Source organism: Propithecus coquereli, unplaced genomic scaffold, assembly GCF_000956105.1.
Source record: "Propithecus coquereli isolate 6110/MARCELLA unplaced genomic scaffold, Pcoq_1.0 Scaffold177, whole genome shotgun sequence".
NCBI lineage: Eukaryota > Metazoa > Chordata > Mammalia > Primates > Indriidae > Propithecus > Propithecus coquereli.
The window spans coordinates 4,383,992-4,401,189 of NW_012142412.1; the positions used below are offsets into that span (position 1 = coordinate 4,383,992).

The 17,198-nt window shown below is 41.0% G+C and overlaps 1 protein-coding gene across 1 annotated transcript in view; it reads right to left on the reverse strand.

The window, feature by feature from the left end:
- The window catches only part of PARD3 (par-3 family cell polarity regulator), a 714,541-nt gene that overhangs the window by 11,887 nt on the left and 685,456 nt on the right, over positions 1-17,198 (reverse strand). Inside the window, exon 21 of the mRNA XM_012642182.1 lies at positions 6,095-6,215. Within this exon, the coding sequence (XP_012497636.1) occupies positions 6,095-6,215 (121 nt within the window). The remainder of the gene's footprint in view (positions 1-6,094; positions 6,216-17,198) is intronic.

Sequence of the window (17,198 nt, forward strand, 5' to 3'; positions counted from 1 at the left end):
GTGTGTAAGTATACGGAGGTGTAGACGTGTACATACACACATAGGTAATACTCTTAAAGATGATCATTTGGGGCAGGTTTTCTACTTAAATTATGAATAACAGAAATCTTCAAAATTTCACATGTCCAACGGCATATATAGAAAACAAGGAATAAAATACAAAATGTTCGTGTGCTTTGGATGAAAGCCAATGATAAAGATAATGATGACAGTATCAAAAATCCCTTTGAGATTTAAGAATCCTTATTTTAGCAATTCAAACATGCTGTAACCCTGATATGAATTCCATATTCTGATAAAAATGGCACTTTAAAGATTTGGTAGAGGACAGAAATAATTTTGATGCTGTTAAATCATGTAAAGAGTGTAAATTGTTTACTCTGTTAAAGTGACCATTGCTAATATTGATAATTATTTTCTATAGGAGACTTACGTACAACTTGTAATCAAAATAAAGGTAACTTTTGTCTACCTATCCTGCCTTCCCAGCCCTCTGCCCATGCCGCATCACACACTAGAGTTCTGTAACTGTTGATTGAACTCTTGTGCCTTCTGAATGTTGAAAAGCTTAATTGCTACTAAGGATGTGAGTCATGGTTGAAAAATTTGCAAAGCATACCCATTTTCCTCATAAAGTTTTTATAAATTCATGTTTCGTTCTTAACATAGTATTTGTCTTCATCTCATCTTTCCCACTGGTGCTTGGATCTATATATTTTTTCTGTCACTTTAAGCAACAGGTACACTGACAATGAAAGAGGCGCTCTGCAAAACAAGCCCGGTCCTCTAGTGTCAGGTGCTAATGGCAACCAAAGGCAGCTTCAGGAGTTCTCACCAACCTACCTAGGCTTTTGAGGGATGGCCCATGGGTCAGCGAGGCTTTGGCTGGGGGTGGCATGAGCTAAAAGAAAGGGATCTACATTTTTTTGAATCAAGGCATGGATGCCACTATGGGAAAATGACAGCAGATACCATTTAAGCCTTAACAAAGATGAAAACAAAAAGAAAACCACCATTTTCTCAAATTCCCCAGGCAAGGGGATGAATCTCGGGGAGCAGAGTGGCTGTGTACCGTGATGGGCTTGCCAATTAAAGCAGGCGGAACCCTTCGGGGGTAAGAGGACCTATTAAAAGTCTAAGAGAAGAAAACAGAAAAGAAAGGGCAGATTTTGTTATTTGTTTAAAAACAGCTAGGAAGCAAGGAAGCTTGGGGGAGAAGAGGATATTCACATCGCAGAGTGTCAATTTTCTACCTGAAGGACTAAACTACTTTAAGTCACTCCCAACCTGGCATGGAAAGGATTTAGCAAGACAGCTATTAAAGGCTCCATTATCCCATCCACCAGTCGTCTCAGCCAGCAAGTCTCCTTGTGGGCAACACTCAGGTATCTGCGAAGTTTTTACAGCATACTGTACTTATGTCTGCAGCCTGCAATTTAATTCTTTTAAAAGCAACAGTAAGTCCTGTCCGTCTCCGAGCTCTGTGATAATAACCCTAACCTCAGCTATTGTTCCATTATCTTAAAAAAGATTTAAAGCAACTTGCTGCTTTATTTATGTTGCACCTGGCACAACGTGAGGAAGAAGTTGCTTTTTTTTCCTTCTTCTCTTGCTCAACTTGGGAGAGAACTCACTTCAATTATGGAGCTAAGGAAATTTTCTGGGCCCGTGCTCATGTAAAGACCTTTTGTGCCACAGATCAGCTCCCTCAGGCCCAGACATTATTCTGAACAAAGGCCCAGGAACAGGTGCATTCCGTATTGCTAGAGTTTATAGAGAACATTTTCAAAATAGAGAAATTGAAAAGGGCTGCTTGGATGAATTTTTGCAGCATCTCACTCTGTATGTAAAGTAATTGGCTTGGATATTTTCTATATGACACATCTGGCTGCACTTTGTGTGTGGGCATTTCTAACAAGCGTGACAATTTCAACTAATATGGTCTAAGTTGTACACACAGCTTGAAGATGAGTTTGTGGGTTCCTTCAAACTGGAATGATTACAAACCGTTCCAATGAGTGAGATCATGGCCTCATCCTTTCCAAACACGGTGACCTTCCAAGGTCAGGATGCATATAGAAAGAGGAAAAAAAGACACACAAAGCTCATTCTGCAAAATGGATAATAAAAACCATAGACCAAACTCCATTTTGAACACCTGAGCAGCTCTTGCTAAGGTAATGATGAGAATTGGCATGAAAGTTAATACGGTAAGTAGAACTACAGTCACTTTAAGCTCATTTACATGATCAGTAAAATGGAGCAAGATGTCAATTGTCTGAAAATGAAAAAAAAAAAAGGAAAGAAAAGAAAAAGAAAAGGTCAACTTCTGACCCACAATTTAGGAAATTATTCTATTCCTAAGGCAATCAGCCTGTCATTCAAATAATTCCCAGCTCCGTCATTACAGGAAACGACACACAAAGCAAGTTGTCTGTCTAAAGCTGCTGTGGCATTTTGATATACAATAATGTGACCTATGACCTTCAGTAGTTGAGTTTCCAAATGTGCAAGATTTTCTCAAACATTTCCCCTAACACAATTGTTCACATTAAGTAGATAACGTAGAAATACATGCCAACATATTCACTGTCCCAATTCAAAAAATACCTTAGAAGAAACCAATAGATTTCAAATCATTTTCACTTCTCCAGGTGAAAAATCATCTAGAGCTATTGCTAAGGAGGAGGAAACATTCATTTAGCCTCAAACAAACCTGGAGATCTTGCATGCAGATACAATGCCATCGACCAGAAATCAATTCATCCATCTTGGTTCCCTGAGAAACGTTTCTTTGTTTCTCAAAGTTATATATTTAAAATATATTCCCGCTTCAAAGAGGGAATCTTTTAAGCCTTTCCTGATCACCCAGCACTGATCTGGGCCTTGCACCTCAGGGCTTCGCAACACTCCGTGCGTACCGCTAGCATGCCACGTCCACACAGTACCAGGTATTCCTTTACTTTTAGTAGCTCCACTGGAGAGTTCGAAGGGCATCCTTTCCTTCCCACCTTCATTCTCCTGCACCAAACACGATGACTGGAACACAGGAAGCACTCACCGAATTTGATGAATTAAAGAGTAAATGTTGGGAAAATGCTGGTTTGGAATCCACATTCCCACGGGAAGTCAGACAGCTGACACTGCTCCCCATGGCTGAGGACAGGGGATGACAAGTCCACGTGGGGTTTGCAGGGCTGGAACCGTGTGCCTGTGTGATAACCACTTCCAAACGCAGTGCTGTTTTCTCCCTCAGGTTGACACTGCGCTCGTGACTCTACTCAGCCCCTTTGTGCAAGTATACACAGCTGAGAATGTATTTACCACTCATCGCAAAAGAACCCTGCCTTAAGAAACCTAGTAGGAATAGATTGAGTCAATTATGCCAAACAATGTAAGTACGTTAACATCATTCTGTCGTGTTGCTACATGGGAGTGACTCAATTTACTTGATCGTCTATAAATATGAACTAAATACCTTAGAAAAAATATCATTAATAGGAATATTGTTGCAGAAGACAACTAGAGATTTTCTTGAATATTTGACCTGAGGAAGTTGTTGTGGAACTTCCCCGAGTCAGGCAAGAACTGATTTCATGGGGCATTTTTGCTCAATACCGGTCCCATATTGCTAATTGCCTGTGTTAAGGCCCCATGTTGCTCACCTGAACTAAGGTTCAAGCTGCAGTTGACCCTTGAACAGCACAGGTTTGAACTGCACGGGTCCACTTATGCACAGATTTTCTTCTGCCCCTACCACCCCTGAGACAGCAACTCCAAGCCCTCCTCTCCCTCCTCCTCCTCCTCCTCAGCCTATTCAACATGAAGACGACAAGGACGAAGTCCTTTATGATGATCCATTTCCACTTCATGAATAGTAAATATATTTTCTTTCTTATGATTTTCTTAATAACATTTTCTTTCTCTAGCTTACTTTATAGAAGGAATAAATAAATAAAACAGTATATAATGCATAGAACAAACAAAATATGTGTTAATCAACTGTTTATGTTATTGGTAAGGCTTCCGGTCAACAGTAGGCTATCAGTACAGTCGTTAAGTTTTGGGGGAGTCAAAAGTTACGTGCAGATTTTGACTGCACAGAGCTGAGGGTGGATGTCGGCCCCCCACATTGATCGAGGGTCAACTGTAGTAGTGCTTCTCCCATTTCTTCTTCTTTCATGCACAAAATTAATCTTCTTGAAACTCCAATTTGGTCACTAATCTCTTAATCAAAAACCTTTATAGGTTTCTTGCTTTATGTAGAGTAAATGATATCGAAGATGTTGGGTTTTAAGACCAAAAAGGACCTCAGAGATCATCTAGACTCTAGAAGGGCACTTCTCAACGTTGAACATGTTTCAGAATGACTTAGAGAGTCTGTTAAAATACAGATTCCTGGGCCCCACCCACAGAGGTTCAGATCTAGTGGGGTCGAGGCAGGACCCAAGAATGTGTCTGAGTTTCCAGGTGGTGCTGCAGGTGCTGTTCTGTGGACCACACTTTGAGAAGTTCTGACCTACAGCAGCAGGTGACTGGTTCCACGCAGGCCTCTCTACTCAACCAGAGGAGCTCTACCGGCATCTGCTCTGCACTCTCAGCTTCGTTTTATTATCAGGTCTTTCATTTTATCAAAGGGTCTAGTAACTGACACTTGTCATCTATTCTAATCTTCTTAGTTTACAAGTAAACTGAGGCCTGGAGAGCTGGGTCACCTACCTGGCTAGTGGGCCAGTGTTCTGTCCTGGAACCTTCCTTCCTCAAACTTCCAATCTAGCATCAAAGGCTCCTACTACATTTCTACCTTCCATCCCCACCCCCCCAACACAACCAACCTCTCAGTTCTACTTTAGCTGGGTAGTTAACCTTTCCCCAAATAACACAGGACCAGTTTTTTTTTTTAACTTGAAGTCTTTCCTAACATCAACTCTCCCAAATATCTTGCATAATTGCATTCCCAACACTTTGAACTGAACGCATCAGATGACAGACACTAATCACGGATGGCACACCTCGGACCTCAGCATCACACAGAACTGTGCCACCGCCAGGATCCTGGAGGCCCAAAAATACACTGCTTTGAACACACCCTCCTCATCTCGATAACCTGTAGACTTCTGACCACTCTTGCAGATTCTCGGGCTATCAGAATGATCCTTCCTGCGCTGTACTTGTTCCCTGCCCAGCCTGGGTGATGCTTCACCAGGACTTCAACACCTTCCTTTCCGTCTTTCCAACTTTCCATCTTCCATGTCTGTCTTGCCAACCCCCATTACAGAATTAACATATGAATTTGTTCTTTCTGTTCCCAGTCCTATGAGCATTGTTGGTGATGGTCGTATTAACGCGTCGATCGGACTTACTAATTCCCTGAGCTAGAGTTAGAATAAATAAGAAGCTTATTTATTCACCCCTAACTGACTCACTCTCAGGTTTCCCGAAGAGACTCTTCAAACTCCCCATCATGTTAAACCTCCAAACCTGCTCCGACACCTCCCTTCCCAGAAGTGCCATCATCTCTAGGGTGAAACGCAAGATCAGAATATGGGTCTGACGTTGAGAAAGCCATTCAAAGTTTTGTTCTAGAAAGATCACTCTGGTGGCTGTGTGGAGGACGGGTGAGAATAGGGGTGCAGAGAGATAAACGAGAGGGATTCAACAAATAGACAACGGGGATGAGGGAGATTAAAGGATCAGGAATTCCTAAACACTGTACTTTGTGCATTATAGACACAATAGACATGTGCTGAACGAATTTATTTGGGCTCTGCTTCTGAGAAAGAAATATCTATAGAAAATTATTAACTAATTCAAAAAAAATGCACAGTTGGGAGGAAGAATACTTTTGCCATGTCTTGTCGTAAGGCTGATGAGACCAATTATTATGCAATGGAAAGATGGTAGAACAAGATATAAAATGAAATTAGCAATGATGAAACTCAGATGGACATGAGGGAAAGGTCAAAATGTTAAAGGTCAAAGGAATTTGGCTCCATCTTGATGCATTTCATAGAGGACTGAGGTCATAGCTCAGTGGCCATTACTGCAGGGAAGCCATAGAATGGTTCGTTGTGCCCAAGAACCCAGTACTTACCCAGGGTTGTTCAAAGCTGTAGGTACGTCGCCGATCTTCTACGTCTTCATCCTGCTTTGCTTGCTGGAATTCTTGCCGCAGACGCTGTATCCGATCATGGTTGCTAGGAGTTGATCTGTTACTAAAAGAGAGATGGGGCAACAGTGAGCACCCTTCAGAAATATTACCTGGGAGCCGCAGCTGCTAGCAAAAAATGGCAACTTGCTGTGAAATGACGCTATGTACAAGAAAGTGAATTTTTAAAACAATATCTGGCCATTTTCAATATGATTTCATTGTGTTCTTAGGATTAAGGCTTATTGAAGTTTTTTCAGATATTCAAGAGAGTAAGCAGTATTTTTAGATATTACTTTTTTCACACTGTTCTTTAAATCCTCATCTCCTTTCTGTAATCTGGCAAGGTGCTGGCAGGGAAGTTTTCTTGGAAAGTCAGAAATACCAGGGTCCAGTCCCAGCTCTTCCACTTTCTTAGACTAAGGCACTTAACGCTTCTGAGCTGCAGTTTCTTTATATATGAAGTGGAGAAAATACTTTGACTCTAAATACCACACTTGTAATAAACAAGTGAGCTGACACTATAACACACAGCCTCACAAATGTGATTATTTTCATATCACCATTACATGAAGTTCCTAATATGAATCATCAAAAGTCTATAAACAACACATAACTCTCACAGCATAAACGAGAAGCATTTTTAAAATAGGTTCAGGTGGTAGTTTGATTTAACCAGTTAGTTAAATGATGTTGCCTTCTTTTTGTATAGTACTGAATTTTATCTTATGCTCACAAAAGAGCTTGTAGGGTAAGTGCAGAAGGTAGTATTTCATACACATTTATGAACCTAGAAACTGACACTTGCAGAAGTTAAGTGGCTTGTTTAAAGTCCCGCTCCAACCCTCATTTTGCTATGCCATGATATCCCTTAGGAAAACATGTATTGGACTCTAAAGCCCCTCCTTTGTAAAATCATACAAATTTTAAAAACAGTATCTGCAAGAGTCATAGAAATGGATGACCATTAAATCCCAAATGACTTCTGGTCTATTCCATTCGCTAAAGCACCAAGTTGCATCCTATCAGAAAAGCTATTCACGCCCATCAGGCATATACTGTCTCCCCAACCAGACTTGGGCACGAGAACCACGTGGACAAGAACCACGTCTTTATATTCTCATATATACCCTCCAAGCTGCTAGCAGAACGGGAAGCTGTAAAGCTATTAGGAAGACCAGGTCTCTTCATGGAAAGCATGTTGCCATGGTTACTCGGGGTATGTGAGTTCTGTCCGCTGAACCCCTCCTGGGTGACGTCATTTGAGAGAGGTAGCTTGGAAAGAGAAACTCTACCAGACTAGAGTGCATAAAACTCTCACACAGACGTATGCCTACATACAATTCTACGTATTTTAAAGAATTCCAAAGGTTTCAACATCTCAGACTGAAAATATTCACGTGTGGGACCACAAGATTAACATCTTCTAAGCATATGGGATAGTCTTTCATCATTTAATCTATTGGGAGGGGTCCCCATCACCTTCTTGTTTCCATCAATTTCACTAGAGCTTCTAGAATATCAATACATTCAATTTGATTATTTTCTCAGTCCATGAAAGCTTGCCCTCCCTTTGTTTTCTTCTGACAAATCCTTTGAATTGATCAGCCTGTGAACATTAAAGGCGAACAGGTGTCTGTAAAATGTGCTGCCCGACAACGCTGGGCTTCAGTCCAGGTTGGGTACAGCTTCAAAACTCCCCTCCATCCTTTTGACGTGGGCAGCTTGTTGTTCCCACCGGCTTTCAAAATGTATATTGTGCCAACACATACATTTTCAGTCACGGCAGCCCACTGTAATGGCAGATCTACAAAGCCCCTTACTTATGCTGTATGCAAAACTGTGACGGTGTAGGCACAAGGATGGTTCGATTCATAACACAAAGAGATAGGAAGGTGAGCAATCGTTAACCCCATGGTCATTGCCATGTTTCCAGCTGTGTTTTTGTTCTTGGCATACTTCAGAGCTTTTAACATGAAGATTGTAGCAGGCTTGACCAACAAAGTGTTTTACAAGTCTAAACAGAAGTACGAGGGCTGTCTGGAAAATGTCTAGCCACGGAACTGTTCTCGTTATATTAACAATGGCTGGATACTTTCCGGACAGTCCTCATATTTCTCTATTATTTGCAACATAAGAGAGTTTTAAGCCCACAATTATTAGGTTCATGAAATCCAAACCATTGATGAAAACTGACCTCCTATACTATTTGTGATTAACTGAAAGTCCATTCTCTCAACAAAGAAAGTTGACCCAGTGTCCATCATTTTAAATTCTGGTGCCCTTGAGGTCGTCCACAGTAAAAGACAAGTGGTGGAAGTCACTTCTGCTCTTATTTCCAAATCTGGACAGCGAGCGAGACCATTGTTTTACCCTCTTGTCCTTTGCTCTCTTTCTCCCAGTGCTCTAGAGACAGCTGCCTGACTTGTCGAACGGGTTGAAAAACAGGCTGCCATGGTTGGCATCATTGATCATGGCCTCCCAAAGACTGGAAGACCATCAAGCGTCCTTGGGGAACAACAGTTGGCAGTCTGAAGGTGAAGTCCTGGCTTTAGGAAACGAAACCATTGCAACTGCTCAGTTCTGTTTCTCGGGCCAGTCCATAACGAGCCAATAATTCAAAGTAGGATTTATAAAGTTCTTGGTCAGCTCTTCTGCCAAGAAAGCTAAAGGAAATTTTAAATATTCATTAGCAATCGTGACTAATCCCTGCACATCCCAATCAACTTATATACTGCCAACTTAAAGCTGCTCTTTATTTTTATTTTTTTGAGGAATATACTAGCAACACCCCTAAGTTGATCAGATGGATGAATGAGACAACAAAACTCTTAATGAGTAGTCAGCAAATCTGATTTACAGAAAATCTGCATGAGTGGGATCTACACAGGGATGGTGAGAGGAATGACAGAGATGCTTTTTGTGTAAAAAGAAAAAAAAATCCACACAGACAGACACAAGACAGTGTTAGTCCAATACAAATACTTAGCCTCTCCTTATACATTGGTTTTTGCAGCCCAACTAGAACTTTCTTTCATGTTTTAAATGAAGAATGTTGTTTTGGGTTCAGTAATGATCTGGGGGTTTTGTCACAGGGTAAGGAAGGATACCCTGGACCACACACTACAGAGATTCCTAACCCAGGGTGCACAGAACAATATGACCCTGGATTATAGGGAATTCAGATCTTTCCCATCCATAATTGCCCTGGGGACGGTAGCCTCTCCTGTCAGAGGCAGAATGCACGGTGTGTGTGCCAAAGTTCCAAACCTTCAGATTGGATACTGCCATGTGCCTCCTAAATGTAGCTGAAAATATCCATTCATGCAAAAGGCAGCGATGAGACTATTTGCTCCAGGTAAGCACTGGAACCCATCTCAAACCTGTGCCCCATAAACGTGCAAATCCAGCCACCTCCCAAGGTACAGTGAGAGAGAACAGGAACTTTCCAACAGTGCTTCTCACCTATATGCACAGTGTGTATGAGAACCATCCAGAGAGCTTGTTAAAATAATGCTGATTGCCAAGGCTCACCTTGAGGTATCCTGATTCAGTCCGTCTAGTGCAGGGCCCAGCAATCTGTATGTATAATACTTTATTCAGAAGGTACTGCAGGTACGGACATGTTGAAGACGATGCACGCAGGTTTCATAGTTGGGCAAATCCCAATGCCTATATGGCAAGTAACTAAAGAACAAAGGAGACCCCCCCGCTTTAGAAGCACCTACGTACGTTCTGTGACAAAGAGGGCTGAAGAGGCTTGGTCGAGTCCGGGAGGCCCTTGGTTCCAGTAGACTGTTGCCTTGAAGGGATACAGGCCGGGGACTGCCTTCCAATTTTTTTTTTTTTTAAAGGGAAATCAGAAATACAGTTATCCCCCGCAAATTTAAAATGCTAACTCATTGTAGCTTTTAAATTCTAGGTAAGCCAAACAAAACAGGTCTGTTGGTGGCTAGCTTGCAACCTCGACTCCATGTTCTGCAGATGATGCCTATTTTATATGTCACTTCTCTGGGCTGTTTACTTTCAGATTTCACACCAAGATTAGGCCAGTGGTCCCCTCCTCATAGTCCCAAGAAACAAATTTCAAAAGATTGACAACTGAGCATCATTCATAGTGTCTTCCCTCTCCTAAATTGTCTGCTCCTTCCAATCTCAACCTAGATATACTTCCTTACAGGCCTGAGGTCTGACCTATCTTTTCAGAGGCACGTATGCTAAGAGAGAGAGGCATTTGTGATGTGACCGATTAATTCTTTAAGGATTAAAAATACTTGAACATTTGCATTTTTAATTATGCACAAGAAATCTGGAAACCTGGAAGAGATTAGCTGTAAGATCCAGAATTCAATGGAAGGGAAAATTAATCATTCATTTTTTTAAATAAGGAGGTACCATCTTGGTACACACTATCCTTCCCATGGAAGGAAGGAAAAAACAAAAGGAAGAGAGAAGGTGGGCAGAAGGGAGGAGACGAGTTGTGGCAGGCTCTCCGCGTTGCTCAGAAGGGGGAGATGATCATAAACTCTGGTAGAAGAGAGGCAGCCAAAGAGGGAAGGAAGATAAATTTCCTCATATTTTTCTTTCTTTAATACGCTGTTCATTTCTGTCCATTTTTCTAAATTCTACAAGTCAGTCCGAGAAATCGAATTCCACTTCCTTGAAGCCTTTCCTAACTACTCCAGCCCACATTCATCTCTTCTTTTCAATCCGTCTCTAACTGTCCTCTGTCCCAAATACTGCCTTACAGTGTTTTCCAGAACTTGCATGTGGATGGGGTTTTCTGTCTTAAGTTTGTGCCTTCATCACAGCCATTTAACATGTGTATATCTTGTATGTCACCTGCCTGTGGCGCAGTAAATTGTTCAGCAGCTATTTGTGATGAATAGACTGAAGGTGGCCTTCTGGTGTCCGTACCTTTTGCAATCCCCTACCCTTAAGTGTGGACAGTACCCACCCTTGCTTCTAACCAACGCAATGCGGAAACAGTCGTGCAATGTCTGTGATTACATTTATGCCATTACATAAGGACATGGTGTCCATCTTGCCTGTCTTTGTCTCTCCCCTTGCTGGTTTTGAAGCAGCAAGGTGTCATGAATCCCACAGCTGCATGGAACAGAACGCTGCCAACAAGACCTGGGAAACTGATACTTCTCTAGTGAAGCCTCCATGTGAGACCCTAGCCCAGCTGACACCTGGATTGCACCCCGAGGAAACCCTGAGCCGAGGACCCAGCTAAGCCATGCCTGGACTCCAGACCCACAGAAACCGTGAGATAGTAACTGTGTTGTTTTAAGCTGCTGAGTTTGTGCTAAATTGTTACGCAGCAAATGGAAACTATTATAATACCCTATTGATGCTGGCCTTGGCCGTGTGACTTATGTTGGCCAACAGGATGTCACTGGATGCGATGCAAAAGGAACCTGAAATATGACTGCATGGTGGGTGTGCTCTCCTGTGTTCCTGATTTCTACCATGACAAGAACATGCCTGCAGTTGAAGAGACATGTGGAACAGATCTGGTCCCAACCTACAGCTTAAAATCAAGCCCAACAGAGTCCAGCCTAGATCAGCCAATCCCCTGCCTGTCTACAGATGTGTGAGCAAAAAAATAGATGCTTATTATTTGATGCCACTGTGTTTTTAGGTGGTTTGTTATGCAACAACTTCACAGGAACAGATAAACTCTCTAAACCTTCCTCCTTAGAACCCACCACCATATCACCTTAAACAGTGTCATGGGGGCTCTACATACTTTTTAAACTCAACGAAATAAAGTAGCCTCGAAGCACATAGGCCCTGCCCACAAATGGAACCAAATAAAATATTGCCTGTTGCAAAAAGCACATTGGTTAGAAGAATGGCATAAAATACAGGCGCTGCATTTTACAAGTGAGTTTTACCACTATCCTTCATAGGGTTAGTTACTGCAAAGTTCTGGTTTCTGAGAAAAATTGCACGACGTAAATACTGTTGCAGAAGATGTAACTGAAAAATGCTCACTGCCAGATCTTAATACATGAAACCAATCAAATGTTCTTCCCACTGAAACAGCAGTATATAGTTGAGAATGCCACTTAGAAATCTATCCAATTGCTTAGGGTGAATCCTGTTATCAACCCCACCGTTGCTGCATCTAAAACATGCTGTTCGTGCTCTGTGATCTCGGAGCACAGCCTCGTGAGGCCAGGGCTGAATGCGGGTGCTTTCCCGGAGCATGGTGAAAATATACCTGCCAACCAGGTGATTCGGTAAAACTGAACATGAGGGCTCATTCCTAGTTTCTTTTCCTGGCAAAGACTGATGACCTGCTGGGATCTGGGTTAAACAAGTCACAAAAAGATAGCCCTGGTTAAAATTTGCTCTACTTAGTATGCCAGGGGTCAAGGACTTAACAGATGCCCTTCAAATCCCCAATTTACAAAAGAATAGGTGTATAGGAAAGATTTTCGTTAACCGTATCAGCTTGTATCTTTGGCCATTTCATTTTTGCTATCTACTTCTCAACCCTAACCATTTACTTTTTCGCCTAAGTACAAAATTCTATTCCAAAAGGTAGTGAATTTCACACCTGCACTTGGCATCTAATTACCAGGGATACAAAAGGGGCATTATTCTTTTTCCCAATTAAAAAAAAAATTCAAAAAAGTCAATCTCTAAATTGTATCCGAGATCCTGGAAATAATGCAATATCACACTCAAAAAAGTTTTATACTATGGATATATTTCCATCGCTCCAACAGGTATCCCATGCACACATCACAGGTGGAAAGACGCACTAGAGTTCTGCTAACTGCCAGCTTCTCTGCTTAAGGAGCTCTTTATTTCCCTCCACCTGCTAGCATTCAAAGTCCTGCGACTTCTGAAACATCATTACGCTCCGCATCCTAGCACACTGAAGATAGCAGGTTAAAGCTTCCAAGACTCAATTCATTGACACTTGTAGATCCTATTTTCTAGAACCCTGACTTTTCAAAGGCTTGATGAGGTCCTTAGGGAATGACTCAACCTTCACAGGGGGTTCCTATATTTCAGTCCCCTTTATTTAGGGAAAATTTCTCTCTTTACGGACTTCCTTTGTAGCTACACAAATGGAGGGGCTAAAAGATCCAGTCCATTATTTAAAAAGCTCACCCTCCAAGAATACTATTTCATTTTCAATGGAGAAAATTTAGAGCACCTTTTTCTTCTTTGCTCAATTACTAATTCTTCTTGCCTCTTGGAAAAGGAAAAGCTGTTAGTCCCTTTATTTGTAGCAATGGCGAGTCAAAAATTCAGCTACTTCGTGGAGGCCACTTAAAGTAGACACGAGGACTGGAGTGGGCAAAAAGTGACTTCGGGGGAAACAGATGTAGGGCAGACCTGTCACGCAGCCTTAGTAACAGGCAGCCGGCAATGACCACCCGCGTCTCAGATCATTAAGCAATGTCTTACTGTGATGTCATGCACGGATGTACAGAGTTGTAATCCTTTCAAAACAGACAGATTGTCAGCATGATAAAGTGGATACAAACAAGTTTCTGAACAGGGATGACTAAAACGTTTGCGGGGGGAGAAATGTCACTGAACAAAATAGGATCTTCACATATAGTAGTAACAGTCATCAGCTGTCGGGCAGGTGGGAGGGGGGAAGAGGGGATGGGTATATTCACACCTAATGGGTGCGGTGTGCACCGTCTGGGGGATGGACATGCTTGAAGCTCTGACTCGGGTGGGGCAAAGGCAATATACGTAACCTAAACATTTGTACCCCCATAATATGCTGAAATAAAAAATAAATAAATAAAACGGGATCCTGGGACGCACAACTACCAGGAACTGCCACTGCTCAAGAGAGTACAGGTAAACAACCTTCTTCCCACTTAGCTCTTTTTCTATACTGATTAGCAATTCCATAAAATATTCTGATCTGCAGATAAATAGTTCTAATCTACAGATGTCAGAACTGAGTTCTTAATTGCCGTAAATTAGTGAGCAAACACAGGTTTCTCATTAAACCCATTACACCCTGTATGTTAAAATGGAATGCTTGTCGTTTGTTTTTTTTTTTCCTCCTGGCATTCACATCAGCAGCATTCTTGGTAAAAATCGAAGTATAAATAGTGAAACAGAAAGACATGGTCAGGGTATGTGTGGCAGGTTCCTGTCCCTTGAAGGTGTTTTTATTCTTGGGGGGAAAAATCTTTAAATGGCAATGAATTTGTTGCCTGGATTTTAATGACGAGTTCTATTGTGGCCCCATCTTTGCTTTCTCAAGAGTAAAGTGGTGTCAGACCTCTGTGAAAGGTTTTGCTTCTCTTAGAGGAAAGAAACACTTCCTCCCATCACGCCTGTTCAAAGCATACGGTTTGCCTCCTGTTAACGGTATCACCTGTACAGGTGAAGATGCATGAAGTGCAAACTTAAAAGGGAAAGGAAGGAATAGACTAAAATGCCATGGAAAAGCAAACTCTACACTTTCAAATTAGGTAGGCATCAGATCAAGCTTGCTGAGACTGGGGGCTTTCCACTCTGGCTCTAACTTTTAGGCTGGAAGATTTATGAGGAATGGGGGGGAGACAGGGAGGGTTAAACCAAGAAATGTATCAATTACCAAACTACAAATAAAAATAGCTCCTCTGCACAAGCTTCATTAAGTTTTATCAGCAAGTATCTTGGGGTTTTACACTCAAACCTCAGGTCATAAATTCACGGTACATCCTCCATATGTTCCCCCAACACCTGAATTCAATTTCTCTTCTGGTTGTGAACGAGGAGTGTGGTGCCCAAATTAATTATGCATGCAAAGTTACTTTCTAACAAGGCCAGCTATTTTTTGTGATGCTGAAAGGTATTTATAACATCTGAAATTTGGGGAGAGCTCTTTATGCAATCTTAGCACTTTTATACTGGTCTGTAAAGTCTGAATTCACTCTTCTGAATTCGAACATTGAAAACAAATTATAGTCGGTAAATATTGTGTTATAATGTTTGTCTTTTTCTAAAGATATTCGCAGACATTTATGACATGGAAAAAACTGTCTTCGTTGTTGACTTTGAGGTTTTTAGATAAATATTTCTGTGGTTCTGTACAAATCACCTTGAATTGCAGAGAAAGTCTAAGGCTAAGTGGCTCTATTTATATATGTCCATGTGTACATGTGAAATTAGCTACTTAGGAAATATCATGTCATTTTTAGTTTATTTTCACAGTTTTACTCATCATCTGTAATATAAAAAGAATTATGAGAAACTTATGCAAATCCCAAAGGCACTCACTTTGCTCAGCTGATAAAATTCATTTCCAGATTCTGACACCCATGATTTGTTGTCCATTTTACACCAATTTCGGTGTCATAAATCAAAACAAATTAAAAACACACAGCTACGTTCTCTGGGTTAAAAAGGTGGTCGCCAAAGCTGTTAATCCTGCATTCGCTTCTGATGTGATAGTTCCAGTTCTCTGGGTGCTTTATGGATCACAGGGAGGTCACCTCTCCATCAGAAAGCCTCAGGACGCGATCTTACTCCGGGTCCCTCTGTGGTCATTGAGTAACAAACAGGCCTATCATTTTATAAGCAACAAAATCTCAGGAATGCACCCCTCGCCCCATTTTATTACTATCATCACTCTTCCTTATTAGCTTGTCACTGGTCCCAGGCAGGAGTGAGAAAAATCTTTAGTTTTACTTTTCGAAGGGAATTCCTCCAGCTATAGAGGACACACACGTGCACACACATACATAATTTCAAGACCCAACAATAAATATATACAAAAAAGCCCCAGGTAGCTGTTCCTGACAAGTGTTGCAGAAATAATCCAAGCTGGTTTCTACTAAAACGGATTGCTAAATCTACAGTGCAGTCAGACCTCCGAGGAGGCACTTGCTTAAAAGTCGGCGCAAAAGTCGTATTTTTTAGCAAGTTTTTAAAAATTATCAATGGAAAGCTAATTATTGAAGTTTTTGTTTAAGGAAACATGGTCTAATAAAACTTTTTAAACAAATGACCTTTGAATATTGCGAAACTGTGTGCGAGAGCCCAAAACTTCAGAGATGGCAAGGACCAGACTGGACCTCCTCTGGTCCCTGGGAGGGTTATAGCAAAGGGCAGAGGCAGAGTTCTGTGTCTCTCGCGGCTCCTGACTTCCCGGCAGGCAACCCTGCATAGCTTTAAGCAAGAATAGGACGGAGAATGTGTTCCAGGTATACCCAGGAATTTCAATGCATTTTTAGAAAATAAAACACTATTGCCTATAAGAAACCACATATGTCATTTTTCTTTGCACAACATAAGAAGTTGTTTATAAGAAGCAGTTATAACCTGGGGTTAACACCCACAGTGCACGTATTTTTCATAGATCGTGTGATTTCCTTGAATTCTTTAATAAATGGCAAGGATATGTTAGGCATTCTAAGGGGTTAGAGAGTTGAAGACAGTTTATGGATAATATTTTTTATCCAATAAAACCGCTGGGGATACAAAGATTAGCCAGTTGTGACCCACAGTTAAAATCTGTGTTTGAAACTGAAATATACATTTAAGTGTCTAAACAAAAAACAAACAGGATTCAGTGTCATAGGTGAAACTCTTGACAAACTGAAATAAGAGTGAAAATCAGGAATACATTGTAAAATTTTGAAATAAAAAGGGAATGGAAATTAAACGACAAAACCTGATGGGTTTTGATGACAAAATAAAATGATTATCATGTTCTTTTTCATATTAGAGAGATTTTATCATACAAGCATAGGAACTAATTATAGAACCATTATTTTAATTCTTTAATCATGAAATGATTACACAGAATCCAAGGCTAGCATTTTCTTTGTTTTTGCATTCTCTGTCTTTAATGACAACATAATTGCAAAAGACAAAACTAAGCTATGTTTTTTTTTAAAGAAAAAAAAATCCCAATGCAATGTAGTGCTTAATTCCAAATCATGTCATAACTCTAAATACTGGCTAAATTCTATAGGTTTTCCTGAAATGACTCAGAATAGAAAGTAATACAACAGGAGATACAGTGCCTTTAAGTTTCATAAGAAGCTAACTCTGGAACACCTTTGAG